This window comes from Canis lupus, chromosome 3, assembly GCF_003254725.2.
Source record: "Canis lupus dingo isolate Sandy chromosome 3, ASM325472v2, whole genome shotgun sequence".
Lineage (NCBI taxonomy): Eukaryota > Metazoa > Chordata > Mammalia > Carnivora > Canidae > Canis > Canis lupus.
In genome coordinates this window covers 27,473,155-27,490,703 of record NC_064245.1, presented here as the reverse complement: position 1 = coordinate 27,490,703, position 17,549 = coordinate 27,473,155, and the positions used below count along the sequence as shown (strand labels likewise).

At 38.2% G+C, this 17,549-nt stretch overlaps 1 protein-coding gene across 2 annotated transcripts in view; it reads left to right on the top strand.

The window, feature by feature from the left end:
* The window catches only part of JMY (junction mediating and regulatory protein, p53 cofactor), a 105,268-nt gene that overhangs the window by 61,685 nt on the left and 26,034 nt on the right, over positions 1–17,549 (top strand). For both annotated transcript variants that reach the window (XR_003131947.3, XM_025437037.3), the window contains exons 4-5: positions 3,105–3,274; positions 17,289–17,454. Coding sequence is in view for 1 of the 2 variants with exons in the window: in XM_025437037.3 (XP_025292822.3) it covers positions 3,105–3,274; positions 17,289–17,454 (336 nt within the window). In the remaining variant the exon portion in view is untranslated. The remainder of the gene's footprint in view (positions 1–3,104; positions 3,275–17,288; positions 17,455–17,549) is intronic.

Sequence of the window (17,549 nt, the reverse complement as noted above, 5' to 3'; positions counted from 1 at the left end):
AGGCTCCATGCAGGGAGCCCAACGTAGGACTTAATCCCAGGTCCTCGGGATCAAGCCCTGGACCGAAGGTGGCACTAAACCGCTGAGCCTTTTTGAACTCAGAGATACTTGCTTGGCCATTTAATTTTCCTTTTTACCTTCCCCTACATATCAAAGAAACAGAATGAAGGTCTCTCTGTGGCTTTATGCTGCTTCCCATTAAAAGGTTGCTTTCTTATTTCTTTTTTTTTAGGAAGAGTAAAACATGCCATTATTTTATTTGTTTCTTCTTAAACAGAGCCAGATGTTACCGAATTTTGACCTACTATTGCTTAGCTTTTATTTTAAAGATTTATTTATTCATTTTAGAGGGTGGGCAGAAAGAGCATGAGGAGGAGGAGTAAAAGGAGGAGGAGAGATAATCTCAAGCAGACTCTGTGCTGCATGTGGAGTTGGACATAAGGCCCGATGTTATGACCCGGAGATCACAACCTGAGCTGAAATTAAGAGTCAGATGCTTAACTGACTGTGCCACCCAGCTGCCCCTATTCCTGCTTAGCTTTCAAAAACATCTTAAATGGGCTAATTTCTGACAAATATACATGTTAGCATATTAAGCTTTTAAAAAATAGATTTAACATGATTCTTTGTGAATACCAGAACTGCGTTGCCTTCAGAGTTTTTTTTTTTTTTTTTTTTTTTTACACATATACTAATCATCATACACTATTATAGAGTTGTTATCCTTACAATGTGAATGGTTCACTTAGCAGGAATCTTTATTCTTGCTAGCAGAGGGAGAGAATAATCTTTCTAGAGCTATCCCAGTAGTGTTCTAGGGGTATTCCAAGCATTTTACATTCACAAAGTTTTTTTTATTACTGTCATATTACAGAACTGTTGGGGAAAATAATTCCATGTGAAGAGAGTAACACTGTAAGACTATGTTCTAGCCAAGGTATTAGAAGACAGTGTCGGCTAGCTCTTGTGACAGGTAACAACATGAGACTGAATTAGGACAGGAAGCTACTGCTGACACTTAGTGGAGAGCAGGAGAATGGTGGTACCATGTGAAGTGGAAGAGACGTTTGAATAACATTCTCTCATTTAATTTCCATAAAAGCTTTTGGGCTAGATGCTGTATTTCCTTTTTTCGCATGCAAGGGAAATGCGCTCCAGAACAATGAAGGTTCTTGCCAGAAGTTAAATGTCAGTTACAGATGGAATTGACAATTTATCTCTTTGACTCCAAATCCTCTGATTTTTTTCCTACATTGTACTACTATATTGATCTTAAGGTTGCAGAACTATTATAATACAGTTTTCAAGGATAGGTAGAATTTTAAAAAAAAATTTTTTTAAAGATTTTATTTATTCATGAGAGACACACACAGAGAGAGGCAGAGACACAGGCAGAGGGAGACACACGCAGAGAGAGGCAGAGGGAGAAGCAGGCTCCGTACAGGGAGCCCGACGTGGGACTCGATCCTGGGTCTCCAGGATCACGCCCTAGGCTGCAGGCGGCGCTTAACCACTGGGCCACCAGGGCTGCCCAGATAGGTAGAATTTATAAAGGCAAAGTCATTTGATATTCAACCAGTGAGTAGATTTTGTTAGAAAACCTAAAATTGAGATTCAGAGCAAGATTATGCATTGAAAAATTACTTCCCTTATGTTAGCACTTAAAGGCCACAGAAAAACAAACCGAAAGAACTAATTTAACCATATTGAGAGAAGAGTATAAGTCAGTACAGTTCCTCATCTGTTATAATAGGAACTCAAGTACAGTTTTTAAAGACTGTAAATTGAGAAACAGCAGTATTTTTATATGGAAGTAACAACCATAAACGTTAAAAACTGATTGCATCTGGGCACTGAGATTAAGGGGTATGGGTGAGCTGACCTGAGAAACTGCTCTTTTTCAGTAGATGCCTGCCTGTAGAGTTTAATTTTTAAGTATATACATGTACTATTATAAAAACAAATTTAAGATTTCAAGACAAAGATTTGCTGAGATACCTTTCTTGAATTAGATGATTAGGAAATAGTAGCAGTAGAAGATTATCTCTTACATATAAAAGATACTAGTGCATGTGTAGTAATTTAAAGATTGCATTCCATACCAATCAGATTGCCTTCCCCCTTCACGTTAAGTATGTCTCTGACCTATTAAAGTGGTTGGACATAGGATGGTTGGTTTAATTGTAGAGGTCCCAGGATAAGTCACTACGGTACCACAATCAGTGATAAACTTCTTTAGCTCAGAAAGATAGCAGCCATTTTATTGTCAAGAAGTGTTTCTTGAGGGATCCCTGGGTGGCGCAGTGGTTTGGCGCCTGCCTTTAGCCCAGGGCGTGATCCTGGAGACCCGGGATCGAATCCCACGTCGGGCTCTCGGTGCATGGAGCCTGCTTCTCCCTCTGCCTTTGTCTCTGCCTCTCTCTCTCTCTGTGTGTGACTATCATAAATAAATTTAAAAAAAAATTAAAAAAAAAAAAAGACGTGTCTCTTGAAATAGATTGCTGTTGTGACAAATAAAAAGTTATTTTTTTCTTTTCCTTTGGGGGGCGTAGGAGAGGAAGTTGGGTGTTTTCCTTTGGACTTGGTTGTACTGCTCAAACTCTAACTTTAGAATAAGCCTCCATGCTAACATCTAGGATTTATTTTATTACTTCGTCAGATTGTTAAAATATTTTTGAAGGAGCTCAGAAGGTTAAGATTCAACACAGGCATTTAAATAATTTCAAATAATTTTAAATAGTTAGGACTCTGATTTCAATCAACATATCCAGGAAAAAGTATAAACCTTTATAGAATATAGTATGTATAAAACTATTGAAATTTAATAACACTGAACATGTGGAAGAACATTTTTTAAAGTTTTAAAATCTGACAACTCAGTTTTTATCTTCACGAAGTTATTTCTGAGGATGATAATGTAAGATACCTATTGAAGATTAAAGAATCTAAAATATGTTGTTATATTTTATGGCTGCTGCAGGTAAGTTAAAGGAGTAGGATTCATATGTTTATATTTAACTGTGGTCAGTGAGATCTAAAACTTTCAAATTCTTTAGTATCACATTGTCTTGTGTCTTAATGTCTCTTTAAAAAATTATTGCTAGCTGTGTATGATCGAATGCGAGCAGATCAGAAGAAATTTGGTAAAGCATCATGGGCAGCAGCTGCAGAACGTATGGAAAAACTCCAGTATGCGGTTTCTAAGGAGACTCTACAGATGATGAGAGCGAAAGAGATCTGTTTGGAACAGAGGAAACATGCACTAAAAGAAGAGGTAATGAAAACCATCAAAAAATACATAAAATTTAAAAAGATTTTGCTACTTGATTTTTATCTTTGTACAAGACTGGCATTTTTCTGACACTGCAGGCAGTTGTTAATTTTTCAGTGTTTCCGTGAGACTGCGTAACAATCATGATGGGGCCGACCATTTGAGTTGCCACTAATAGAGGCGTTAGACCTATGAGGTATTCTCAAAGCATCACTGTGGCTGTAGGCAGCAGTGCACTATTAAAACAAAAAGGAGGCTGACATTAGACTTTCCTTGTTGTCTTTAAAATTTTTTGTACTGTAAGGTTCATAGCTTTATTAAGAAAATTTCACTGCCCAGAGAAATAAAGAAAATTCTTAAGGCAGTAGAATTTTGTTAGAATTGATTATATTATGCTCAAACCATTACCTCTTGGAGCTTCCCTTTTTTATTCCTACTGAAACACAAAACAGGGGATCCCTGGGTGGCTCAGCGGTTTAGTGCCTGCCTTTGGCTGGGGGCGTGATCCTGGAGTCCCGGGATCGAGTCCCACGCCGGGTTCATGGAGCCTGCTTCTCCCTCCTCCTGTGTCTCTGCCAACCCCCCCCCCCCATGTCTATCATAAATAAATAAATCTTTAAAAAAAATGAAACACAAAACAGGGTCAGCCGAGGTCCAATTTTTTTTTTTTTTGCCTGTGCATCATTAAGACTCACCCCCCGCCCAAAGAATGGTCTTAGAAATCTTTGAAGAGGTTGCTGATAAACATATTTAAAATATATCTAAAATTATCTTTTAAAAGTTAACCACTTTTAGAGTGCCTGGATGGCTTAGTCAGTTGAGTGTTCAGCTCTAGATTTTGGTTCAGGTCACGGTCTCGTGGTTGTGCGGTTGAGCCCTGCAATCGGGCTCAGCGTGGAGCCTGCACAGGATTCTTCCTCTGCCTCCCCCCACTCATGTGCATGCATACTCTTTTTTTCTCTCAAATAAACAAAATACTAAAAACCAAACCACTTATTTTCATTATTATCCTATTCATCAATGATTTTATTTTTTTATTTTTATTTTTATATTATTTTTTTCATCAATGATTTTAGTATTGCTCATACTGCCTAGTGCAACACGGAATATACCATTGAAGCACAAATCTTGCTTGAAAATACTTGAAACCGTTAGATGTGTACTTTTTTTCATTAACTTCCCAGGCCATTATTTTTAAATGCAATTGAACATTTTACGTTTTACTATTAAATTGGGCCAGAATAGATTGCTTTATATGAAAGAGTAGATCCTCAGATATGTACATTGGTCTTCTAAGTATTAGAAGAAGCATCTCCACGTTGTTCAGGGGTCATCTCTAGCTTTAAAAGTGAATGAAGATTAAAGCTGGTGTTAGGCATGAATGTAGAGGGTATTCTAGATGGTATATATAAGACTTCATGGTTTAGGTACAACTATTCAGTTTGTGCCTTTTGTACTGAGAGTTAAAAAAGATTTCAGAGATGAAAAGTATTTGAATCATTATATAAAATTTGGATTGTTTTCCCTTTCCTTCGGGATAATTAACAACTTATTGTGTCATACATTGTTAAGCCATTTTTGAAAAAATATGAAGTCACTTTTTTGGCTGATACATTATGTGTAAAATATTTCTGAAGCCAAAACTCCCTCATTTTGTCCAGATAGGTCTTCTTTTTTTTTTTTTTTTTAATTTTTATTTATTTATGATAGAGAGAGACAGAGACAGAGACATAGGCAGAGGGAGAAGCAGGCTCCATGCACCGGGAGCCCGACGTGGGATTCGATCCCGGGTCTCCAGGATCGCGCCCTGGGCCAAAGGCAGGCGCCAAACCGCTGCGCCACCCAGGGATCCCCAGATAGGTCTTCTTAAATCTTCCTTTCTGTTAAGTCCATGGTATCTTCAAGATACTCCAGGCTCAAAACTTTAACTCTTCCCTTTCAGTTGTCTTCTTTTTCTGCCTTTTGGAATTCCCCCCAACTCAGATGTTCTTGCTCAATTATTTATTTAACAAACATGAGGTGGTGTTGCTTTTATTTATTTGTTTTTGCCAAGAATTTTAATGCATGATGGGTATTAAGACATGATTAATACCGCTTGTGTCTTCCACTCTCCCAAATGCTTTGTAAAGCCTAAATAAGATGTAGCCATAGTGTTTAGAGTTCTTAGAGTATGGTGGGGCAAGATACGCAGTGTGAAAATAAGCTTAGATAAGTAGGTATCATTATATATAAAGTGGGCCATTGCAGGAGTACTCAGTTTTGACCAGAGCGTCATAGGTGAAGAGAACTGCATGTTCCAGGAGCCCTAAGGGGGGCAGGGAGAAAGACTTATCTAGACAAGGAGTAGTGAGATATGAGGTTGAAAAAGTAAGCAAAATTTGGGGCTAGCCTTCTACATCCTACCAGGGAATTTGGCTTTTATTCTAAAAACAGTATGGAGCCACTATAAGTTTAAATCGAAGAGTAACAAAATCAAATTTATTTTTATGAAATAATGACTCTGGCCAGTTCATAGACAGTTAACTGGAGAGCCCTTTCTTTCTTTCTTTTCTTTCAAAAAAAATTTTTTTTAAGATTTTATTTCTTTTCGTGAGAGACATAGAGAGGCAGAGACGTAGGTAGAAGGAGAAGCAGGCTCCCTGCTGGGTAGCCCAATGCAGGATTCAAACCCAGGACCCTGGGATCATGACCTGAGCCAAAGGCAGATGTCTGCTCAACCACTGAGCACCAGTCAGAATGGAGAATCATTCTTAAATCTTTCCATACGTGCTTTTCAAACTGTGTGTCATTGCAGATAGTAGAAAGCAAGGCATTTCTCAAAAATGAGTGTGAATACTAGGAATTTAGACCCTTTACTCAATTAACAAAAGAGGTTTAAGCTGAAGGCAGTTGGGAGTTGGGAAAAGTTAAATCTACATTATGTTTTGGAAATTTGAAAATGCTGCTTTAAAAACTACTGAGGGTTGCACAGTATTCCTGGGTAGTTAAGAATTGAGTAAACTCAGGTTGGTGATGGTCAGATTCCAGACTGCACATGCCCTGGCTCCTGAGTGTACATGGGCTGTGCCTTTGTTCAAATGGTTCTGCAATCATCTTAAATAGGCTGGTTAACGGAGGCAAGAAGTGTGGCTTTTTATTGGGCAGCAGGGAATGAACTGAATTTGTGTTATTTAAAAAAAAAAAAAGTTCTACCTCAAGGATTAGATAAGAATAAAATTATTTGATTATATTTGTTGTGCAGTTCCTCTTTATCCATGGTTTTACTTTCCATAGTCAACCATGACCCTGAAACAAAGGATTCTCCTTCTGATACATTGCCAAAAGATTAGTAGTAGCCAGCGCTATGTCATGATGCATACGACATTCGCCTCACAGGTAATGGGTAAAGAGTGAGGACAATACAAGAAGGTAATTTGAGAGAGACCATATTCATATAACTATTATTACAATATATTGTTATAATTGTTTATTGCTATTCTTCAGTTCTTATTGTGCTTAATTTATAAATTATACTTCATCATAGTTATATATGTATAGGACAAACAGTACATTTAGGTTTCAGTAATATCTGTGGTTTCAGGCATCCATGGTGATCCTGGAATGTATTCCTGTCTTGTATTTTGTACCCCACAGTGCTTTTTAAAAACCACATTAATACATAGTTTGTATACATTTGTACACAATTTGTATGTAATTGTGAAAACTAACGTAACATCACTGGCTATACTTTAATTTTAAAAATTTGTATACCTATAATTCACTCATTTAATGTATCTAACTTCATGGACTCTTGGCCTTTTGGCCATGATCAAAGTGCAAAGTGTACAGATCCAGCGCTGTTGGGCAGCCCCGTGGCCCAGCGGTTTGGCGCCGCCTTCAGCCTGGGGTGTGATCTTGGATATCTGGGATCAAGTCCCACATCAGGCTCCCTGCATGGAGCCTACTTCTCCTTCTGCCTGTGTCTCTCTGCCTCTCTCTCTCTCTCTCTCTGCGTCTGTCATGAATAAATAAAATCTTAAAAAAAAAATCAGTGCTATTTAGTATACTAAGAAAATTATGAAGTTTTAATCACAATCAGCTTGAGCATATTTTCATCACCCGGGAAATAAACCTGAGCCCATTAGCCATGAGTCCCATATCTCCTCTTTCAGCATTCTTAGCCATTAATCGTTCTATAAATTTGCTATGCTAGACATTTCATATAAATGGAATCATAAAATATGCATTTTTTTAAACTTAGCATAATGTTTTCACAGTTCATCCATGCTGTAGCATGTATGAGTGTTCAACTTAGTTTTTTTGTAGAATGATACTGTATTCTGTGGTTATTAGCACATTTTATACATTCATCAGTTGATGGGCATTTGGGTTTTTCTGCTTTGGAAAGTGTTATGAACAATACTACTCTAAATATGCATCATGCATAAGGTTTTCATATATCTTGATATATACCTAGGAGTCAAAGTGCTGTTTTTAACTTTTTGAGGAAATGCTAGATTGTTTTCCTAAGCAACTGTAGCATTTACATTCCCATCAGCAGTGTACAACGGTTAGAATTTCTCCAAAACCTTCCTCTTACCATTAACCATTTTTTTAAATTATAGCATCCTGGTGAGTGTGAAGTGGTTATGTCATTGTAGTTTTGATTTGCATTTCCCTCCTGTTATTATCTTTTTGTGGGCTTATTGGCCACTTACCTCCTCCTATGGAGAAATGTCTGCTCAGATATTTGACCCATTTTAAAGTTTGGGTTTTTTTTTTTTTTTTTTTTTTTTTTAATAATTACTAAGTTGAGTCTTTATATGTTCTAGATACAATTATCTTATGGGACATATGATTTGAAAATATTTGCTCTCTTCTGTGGATTGACAGTTTTAGAACATTGTCTCTATGTGAAAGTAGCATATTTTAGTCTCTAGGGAAAGCAGATTGCCTTCACTTTTTCACTGCATGAAATTTTTTTGGCTTAGAAGGTATACTTAGTCCTTATTGACATTTTAAAAGTCCACATGCTTATTAACTCTTGTTTATACTCATATCTTGTTTATACTATATTAAAAAATAGTATGAGATAGGGGCGCCTGCCTGGCTCAGATGGTTAAGTGTCTGTCTGTCTTGGGCTCAGGTCTTGATTCCAGGGTCCTGGGATCTATCTAGACTGTTTCAGGCTTCCGTGTTCAGTGAGGAGCCTTTTCCCCCTCTCCTCCCCCGCCCCCCCTCCCGTCCCCACCCCCATCTCTCTCACATGCACCCGTTCTCGCTCTGTGTCTCTCTCATAAAATCTGTAAAAAAAAAAAAAAAAAAAAAAAAAAAAAAAAAAAAGGTAGGAGATAACTTAAAATGCATTATGGCTATAATCTAGAAAGAAGTCTTTTGTTAATGATTTTTTGTTGTTGTTGTTAATGATTTTAAATTGTGACTTTACCCTTAGGTTTTATTTGCTATTAGTGTTAAAAGTAAAATTGTAACTTGTCCTTGAACTTTTTCATAGTGTATTCAGAATCTCTTTACAGGGACTTCAGTCCCATTTGTATAACCCTGAAGCATTTCTACTGCAATCTCCTTTTCCTGGTTAGCTTTCTCCTTTATGTGACTAGCTGTCTGAAATTTTAAGTTCCAGGATTTTTGAAAACTAAATTCATAACATTTTTGTTTTTTTTTTTTTTTTTAAATGCTAGCATTTTATTGCCTGTGAAGTAGAGTACCATTCTTTGTCTTCATCACACATACTTGTTTTGTTGTTCTAACCAGGCTGATGTTGAGTTATATGGTACCTAAAAGAGCTGCTGAGGGTAAGATTTCTGTCTATTTTAAGAACTTTGTTCTTACTGGAGTTGGTGTAGGGTGGTAGAAGAAGGGCTGGGCTAACATGGGCCCCAAGAGTTTGAGATGATTATCTGTGGGGTCATTTTCCCTGGGGCGCCCCCATTACCTTAATAGTCTGCTTCTTATGTTCTGGATTGTGTTTGAATTCTTCAGAGGGTTTGGTAAACCTATCAGTCATTCTTGCCAGGTTTATGCTTGAGTGTATATAATGTACATACTGTGTTTTATGTATATCTGTGATGTACTGCACCAGTTTTATGAGCATTAATTTAAGGTGACCACATTACTCATGTGAAATAGCAAATAAGCATTATTAGGCCCATCCCAAACGAACGATTTCCCAGTGAAGGCTTTATTATACAGTATTACTCTGATTTAAATTATGGCCAAGCTTTTGTTCTGAAAAAAACATCAGTGTGTTGTGTCTTTTTTTTTTTTTTTTTTTTTTAAGGAAAGCTGCTTTCTGATGTGATAGTATAAAATACTTTAAAAATTAAATTTAAAAATAGTAGTACTTGCCACGACTGTAGTGCTAATAAATTTGAAACAAAACTGCCAAATTAATTCTGAAATACCTCGTGTAAGCAAAATTTTACCTGTGTGAGCAAAAATCCATTTGACTTTTAAGTTCTTTAAACTTCTATGGGGTACCTGGGTGGCACAGTATGTTAAGTATCTGACTCTTGGTTTCAGCTCAGGTTGTGATCTCAGGGTGGTGAGACTGAGCCCTAAATGGGGGTTCTGTACTCAGTGCAAAGTCTGCTTAATGCTTAAGACTCTCTCCCTTTCCCTTTGCCCTTCCCCTGTACGTGTGTGTGTGTGTGTGTGTGTGTTCTTGCTCACTCGCACTCTCTAATAAACTTTAAAAAAATAAATTCTTTAACTTTAAATGTGCTTTAAGAGTATGTAACATTCCTTTTTGATCTATCTCCTTTTTAAAATTTTCCTGGATCTTAATTGTGGTAATTCTTACCCTTTTCAGGTACAGACTTCTGCCCCATTAAGAATTTAAAAACTAGAGGGCAGCCTGGGTAGCTCAGTGATTTAGCGCCACCTTCAGCCCAGGGCATGATCCTGGAGACCCGGGATCGAGTCCCACGTCGGGTTCCGTGCATGGAGTCCTGCTTCTACCTCTCCCTGTGTCTCTGCTTCTCTCTCTCTCTCTCTCTCTCTCATGAATAAATAAATAAAATCTTAAAAAAAAAAAAGAATTTAAAAACTAAGAACCCTGCACTAAGAGAAATATGCATGTACACACAGCCCTGCACACACAATTTGTTCATCTATACCTGAACCTCTGATCTCAAATTGCCACTGGTGTTGAAGTTTTATCCTCAAAGACTCCTGAATATATCAATGTATTTTTGCCTCAATACCTTTGAAAGAACCTGGAGTAAGTTTAATTAGTTGCAGTTGCTTCACTCTACTCTTTGAATACTATACTCCCTCCCCTTCAATCCATATTCAAAAATAATACAATCTGGGTATGAAAGTACAATTTTACTTTCAAATCTATATTATTTACAGATTATATTAGATATATTTTAAAACATTGAACCCAGCACCTGGGTGGCTCAGTCAATTTAGTTTCTGCCTTCAGCTCAGGTCATGATCCTGGAATTGAGCCCCACATCTTGTTCCCTGCTCAGCAGAGAGTCTGCTGCTCTTCCTCCCCTTCCTCCTTCCCCTGCTCATTTTCTCTCTCAAATAAAATCTTTAAATAAAAATAAAACATTGAACAAGAGGAGAATACATAACATCACACATGGTAGGGAATAGTATGTATATATTAGAAGGATCATTAAAAATAAGGATTATTAATGGAATGAGGGGATTTTGTGGTTACTAAAATAGGAGATATCAAAATTAAGATGCTAGCCTGGAAGAAATCGGAAAATACAATCACATCTCATTTAATATGTTTGCTGTTATCTTCTGGTTAACCATATTCGGTTAACAGGGAATTAACCAGAAAACGTTTTCGTTGACAATCCTTGTTGAAGGTTCTAAAAATATATCAGTGTGTTTTCTTATGTTAGTAGAAAATTTTAACCATTCCCTACCCATTTCTTAAGTATCACCACACCTTTGTGAAGCCCAACCTGGGGCTTGAACTCCATGACTCTGAGATCAAGAGTTGGGCTCTTAACTGACTGAACCACCCAGGCACCCCTGCCCCCCTTAAAAAAAAACCCTTAATTCTTTGAGGTCATCTTTATGAACATAAACTGCTAGACTATTGAGCTGAATATATAATAATCCTGAGGCAGCTACTTCCTTACAATCCATAGTTTTGTCTTTCTCCTAAAAGCATATAGCTGTAGTATGATTAAGGTTATATTCCCCCATGTTACTTTTATTGAATATTTACAGTATGCCCTAGAGGAAATAAGCATAGTATCTAGACAGTGCTATTTAATAGAACTTCCTACAACAATGGAAATGTTTTATATTTGTATTTTCTAGTATTGTACTTATTAGCCAGATATCTGTTGAGTTCTTGAAATGTGATTTATGTGACAAGAATATAATTTTATAATTTTAATTTAATCTATATTTAAATAGCCACGTGTAGCTTGTGGCTATTATGCTGGACAGAGTAATGTAGATCCTGATCCTGAGTCTGCAAACTTATTACTTATATAACCTTGATTGAATTAGTTAACCTCTGTATAAAATATGACTGGTATATACCTTTTAGGAACATTATGATTCCATTGGTTAATGTATAAGCATTTAGCATAATGCCTGGCATGAAGAGTAAGAACTTAATAAATATTAGACATTATTGCCTTAATCTACGTTAGATATTATGCAAGTATCAAGGGAAAACAAAGATGGGAAAAATGTAATTCCCATGCATAAGACAGTCAGTTGCATTTCAAGTGGGCCTTGCTGAAAACTTTCAACAGCGAGGAGCTTTGATGTTCATTTCTCATGTTCATGGGACACAATCGGAACAGCTGGGATGCTTGTCCAGGCAGAGAGGCTGGTTTTTCTTTCTTTTTTTTTTTTTTAAGATTTTATTTATTCATAGAGACACAGAGAGAGGCAGAGACACAGGCAGAGGGAGAAGCAGGCTCCATGCAGAGAGAGCCTGACATGGGACTCGATCCAGGGTCTCCAGGATCAGGCCCTGGGCTGCAGGCGGTGCCAAACCGCTGCGCCACCGGGGCTGCCCGAGAGGCTGGTTTTTCATTTTTAATTTGTAATAGTAATCTCTGTGCTAGAAATTTCAAAGTCTCTCTAAGTAAAAAGCTAAGTTCTACTCTAAAAGTTTTAAATTAGATTACTTATGAAATTCTGTTTTAGCCATCTAAATTATATTTTGATACTGGCCATAAAAATAAGAAAGTTTTAAACGTTTTATGCCTTATTTTTAGTGCATTATATAGTCTCATTTAATTTTCGAACATAACCCTTTATGCTGTAAACCTATAAGTCATTATCTGAAATCCCTGAGGTTAGATCTGTTTTAGAATTCTAAGTTTTTCAGATTTCAGAGAAGATAGTTTAGGATATATAACTTCCAGACAAGTGTTACTATTCCACTATTCATTATGAAGCATATTAAATGGAATAAATAGGGATTCACATCAGTTCAGATTATACCTTCCTACAGATGGATTATGAGAAATTCTGGCTGTTTTCTAAAATTTCTGAAATGTGGAATTCCAGATAATTCCTTTTGTTTATATGTATCCTCCCATTTTTGTGCAGCTCTTATTTGTGGAAACTCTATTTATATTCTATTTATATTATCTGTACCATTTCTCATGTTCTATCATTTACCCATAATAAAATGGCTAGTGTTGATTGCGAACTTGCCGAGCTTGCCTTTATTATTTCTCTTATGGGGCAAGGTTTTCATGATGACTCTTTGCTCACTTTATTTATTGCTAACTGCTATACTCTGTAACTCAGCAGCAGATGCCCAGGGAGTATTTCTTGAATGAATGACTCCACCTGCAGATACTCTGAAAACTTTTATTTTTCATAGCCTCTTACATGTCATGAGGTTTTTCTAGCACACTAGGGTGAAAGGCAGGACAGGGACATTAGTTTGTATAACTTGTTTTCTGTGTGGTTTCATGATATTCTGTAATTCAGATAGGTATACAAGAAAGCTATTATATTGTTATTGTGCATGGTGGGAATGATCATCATTGGGGTCAGCAGTTAATGATGCACTTACATGGATGTGTGGATATTGACTTCATTTCCTTGCTAGATTTACTGTAAAAACTTATTTTGTTTTCTTTTCCATACTTACTGTAATAGTGCTCCCTACTTTTGTCTGATGGAAAGGCCATCTTGTAGGAATTGGGAGAATTGAATAAGGCTCTGACATTGCTGGTATTACCTGGGTTATAGTGGGAAGGCAGTTTGTTTTGGGATCTTGGTATCGTAGTATCAAAAGTTTGTTTATTTAGAGGGTGACTGGGTGGCTCAGTAGGTTGAGCATCCAGCTCTTGTTTTTGGCTCAGGTTTTGATTTTGGTGTTGTGGAAGTGAGCCTGTTGTTGGGCTCTGCACCCAGTGGGGAGTGTGCCTGGGTTTTTCACTCTCCCCATTTTCCTCTGCCCCTCCCCTGGCGCATATGTGCTCGGGCTGTCCCCCCACCCATAATAAGTAAATAAATCTTTATTTAAAAGGTTTATTGTTTTATTCATGAGAGACACACAGAGAGAGGCAGAGACACAGGCAGAGGGAGAAGCAGGCTCGTCGCAGGGAGCCCCATGCAGGACTCGATCCCGAATCCTGGGATCACGCCTTGAGCCAAAGGCAGACGCTCAACCGCTGAGCCACCCAGGTGTCCCAAGTAAATAAATATTTTTAAAAAACGTTTATGCAGAAGGTAAAAGTTGAGCTGAGTAAAGTTTCAAGCTAGCAGAGTTTTCATTGGCCTTTGATTATCTCCTTTACGCACTCAACTTACTTTATAGGCTTCCTTCTTGCCCAGGGAAGCAGTGCCCTCACGCGTAAAAAAAGGTTCCCCAACTGTGTCACCTAAGTTCTCTGCACTGCTCCTTTGTCCAGAGTCAGTACTCCTTTCACTATGGATTCCCCTTCTCTTAAAATTCTGTGGTCAGCTGAAATGTAGGTATGGAAAAAATCAGTCTGAAAAATTACAGATAATATAGGGAAGAGATTTGGAGCAGCATAGCCTTCCCCTGCCTCTACATATCTTTCACTGAGGATTTCATCTCCATTTTAAAGTTTAAATAAACTTCAGAGGACAGTTTTGCCTTCCCAGATTTCCCTGACTTGTCTCTTATCTCTTTCTCCTTAGCATAGCCCATAAAATTCTTAAAACCGTTTTACTTGCCCCACGCCCACCACTCCCCTATTGTTTGTTTTCTCTCTCGGAGGTTGGGATTCAACAGATCCTTTATCTGCACTTCTGCCTCTTTGCACTTCTGCCTTTGATAAGGTTTTGTCCTTCTTGAACCTTGTGATGGCAGATCACCTCTGGACAGCTTTGCTTTGTATAGAACTCAATAAACCAGAAAGTTGGGGGGGTAAGGTCACTTCTTAATAAGAAAACACCCTTTCTCAGTTTGGTATTTGATATTGGCTGACAATGTAAAGGTACCTCAACAGGGGTGTCTCAGCTTCCTTCCTTAGCCAAAGTATTAGATAAGAGTCAAATTTGGAGAGTCCTGGGGTGGGGAGCCTTAGCACAGCATTATGAACATGGCACATAAATTGTTCTTTCCAGCTAGAGAAAACTAGAGACATTGGAGGTGCAACTAACAGCCTGGATTTCTACCGGTGTCCCTGGAACTGATCTTACATGAACGTTTTTAGACCAATTTATACTAAGGTTTCATCTTAACTGATTATAATTCCCTAAGAGAATAAAACCTTCTAACATTACATATTTTATGTGTATGCTGTGCTCACAGAAAGTGTGCTGCTGATAATGAAAGATTATGCATTCTGGAGCTAGTCTCCAAAGCTGGATAAGAGATCCAAGACCATGCGCGAAGGGATATTTATAATTTAAAGTGAGACTGGAAGTCTTGAAAGAAATTTTATGACTTAGGACAAAAACAGCAGGATTTGGGATCCCTGGGTGGCGCAGCGGTTTGGCGCCTGCCTTTGGCCCAGGGCACGATCCTGGAGACCCGGGATCGAATCCCACATCGGGCTCCCGGTGCATGGAGCCTGCTTCTCCATCTGCCTGTGTCTCTGCCCCTCTCTCTCTCTCTCTCTCTCTCTCTCTCTCTCTGTGACTATCATAAATAAATAAAAATTAAAAAAAAAACAGCAGGATTTCATTTTGTCAACATTCTCTTCTTTAAAAAAACATTCTCCTGTAGAAGCCATTGTAATGAAAGCCTTTTGTGGTTTGTTCTGTATTTATTGTGTCTGTCAAAAAAATATATTCTAATGCACCAGGATCACTGATATGTATAATATCTGTATAGCATTTCTCACATTGTATTTAATTAACCAGATTATTATTTTTTTTAAATGTGTACCATTGTACACTTAGATCACAGCCCAACTATTGCCTTGCAGTGTTTTCTTTTAAGATTTTATTTATTTGAGAGAGAGTGAGCATGTGAGTACAAGTGGTTGGGAGAGACTCAGGAGAGGGGGAGAAGCAGAATCCCTGCTGAGCGTGGAGCATGACATGGGCCTTAATCTTAGGACCCTAAGATCATGACCTGAGCTAAAAACACGCTTAACCAACTGAGCCACTCAGGTACCCCATGTTGCTTTGCAGTTTAACAGGACCTTGAAATTACGTGCTAAAAAAATCGTCTTTAGGGATCCCTGGGTGGCGCAGCGGTTTGGCGCCTGCCTTTGGCCCAGGGCGCGATCCTGGAGACCTGGGATCGAATCCCACGTTGGGCTCCCTGCATGGAGCCTGCTTCTCCCTCTGCCTGTGTCTCTGCCCCCCTCTCTCTCTCTCTGTGTGACCATCATAAATAAATAAAAATTTAAAAAAAAATTGTCTTTAGGTAAGACTGTGTTGAATATCTAGAATGTAAAGAAAAGGCTGGACTCTTGTTTAAAACATACTCTCTCTGTGTGCTAACATGTTTCACCAACCTTACAAGACAGGATTATTTTGCAGCAATATGAACTTTGTTGCCACAACTGTCCCAAAACTACTAGCCAAGTATCCCCTTAGTATTCTGGGACCCCAGATCACCTCTCACATGAGGTCACAAAATATTTCTTTCATTTTCCTCTGTTCCTCCATCTCTTTGGTAGTCATTTACTGGGATGCCACTTGAGGCCAGGGCCTTTTTCACCAAGGCTGCTAGTTCCCTCAGGGCACACTGGTGCCTGTAGTGTCTTGAAATTTCTAAGTGTGAACCTTTAAACTGCCAAAGTGATAGCACTGTATTCTTAGAAGAAATGTCCCCAAAGGAATGCTTTACTCTCTCCCATGCTTGTACTTCATAGCCTACTGAAAAGCCATTCTGTTAGCTCCTCATAGCTACCTTTCTCTGTGGATCCAAGTAGGAATCCACAGAAATAATGAGGTTGGGGACTAATACCTGAAGCATACCTTGCTGGTAGTAATTTCCTTCTAATGCCTGGCAAAATCTCTTCTCTTCAACTATTCAGGACCAAAACCCAGTCAACCAGCCAAGCAAACTTCCTGTAGGACCCTCCACCGCTTCATGAGACATGCTTAGAAATCTGAATTCCACCTGGGGTTCAATGTAGGATCCCGAGCGCATTTACTTAAAGATACTAATAGTTATCAATAGACACAGGGTTCCAGAAAATCAGTTATGTCATGCTGTTCTCACACCCGCTTACTTTATTCTTCATTCACCAGATTCTAGATCTTATCCAAGCTGTGACCATGGAGCACAACAACACAGCTCTGGATGTATTGAGAAACCAGACTTTCTATTCCTTGGTTGTAACCATCCCAGTCTGGCTTAATCTTATTCATTCATATATAATCTCATTCATCTATGGAAAGCAAAACTAAATAACTCAGAACATCCATTTAAAAAAAAATAATTTATTCATAAGAAACACACAAAGACACAGGGAGAAGTAGGCTTTCTTTGGGGAGCCTGATGGCGAGACTTGATCCCAGGACCCCAGGATCTTGAAGTGAGCCACAGGCAGATGGTCTGAGCAACCCAGGTGCCCCAATTTATTATTTCTTGGCCCCACTAATTAAAAATGTTTTTTTTTTCTTCTTCATGCAGATGCAGAGTTTGCAGGGTGGTACAGAAGCCATAGCCCGATTGGATCAGTTAGAAGCTGATTATTATGATCTGCAACTTCAGTTGTATGAAGTACAGTTTGAAATCCTGAAGTGTGAGGAGTTGTTATTGACAGCACAACTGGAAAGCATCAAAAGACTTATATCAGGTACAGTGTGCATTCAACTATGTAAATCCAGGAAAAATTGAATACATAGAGAAGATAGATCTATTTGTCAGCTATATTTCTTCAAACTGTTGAGA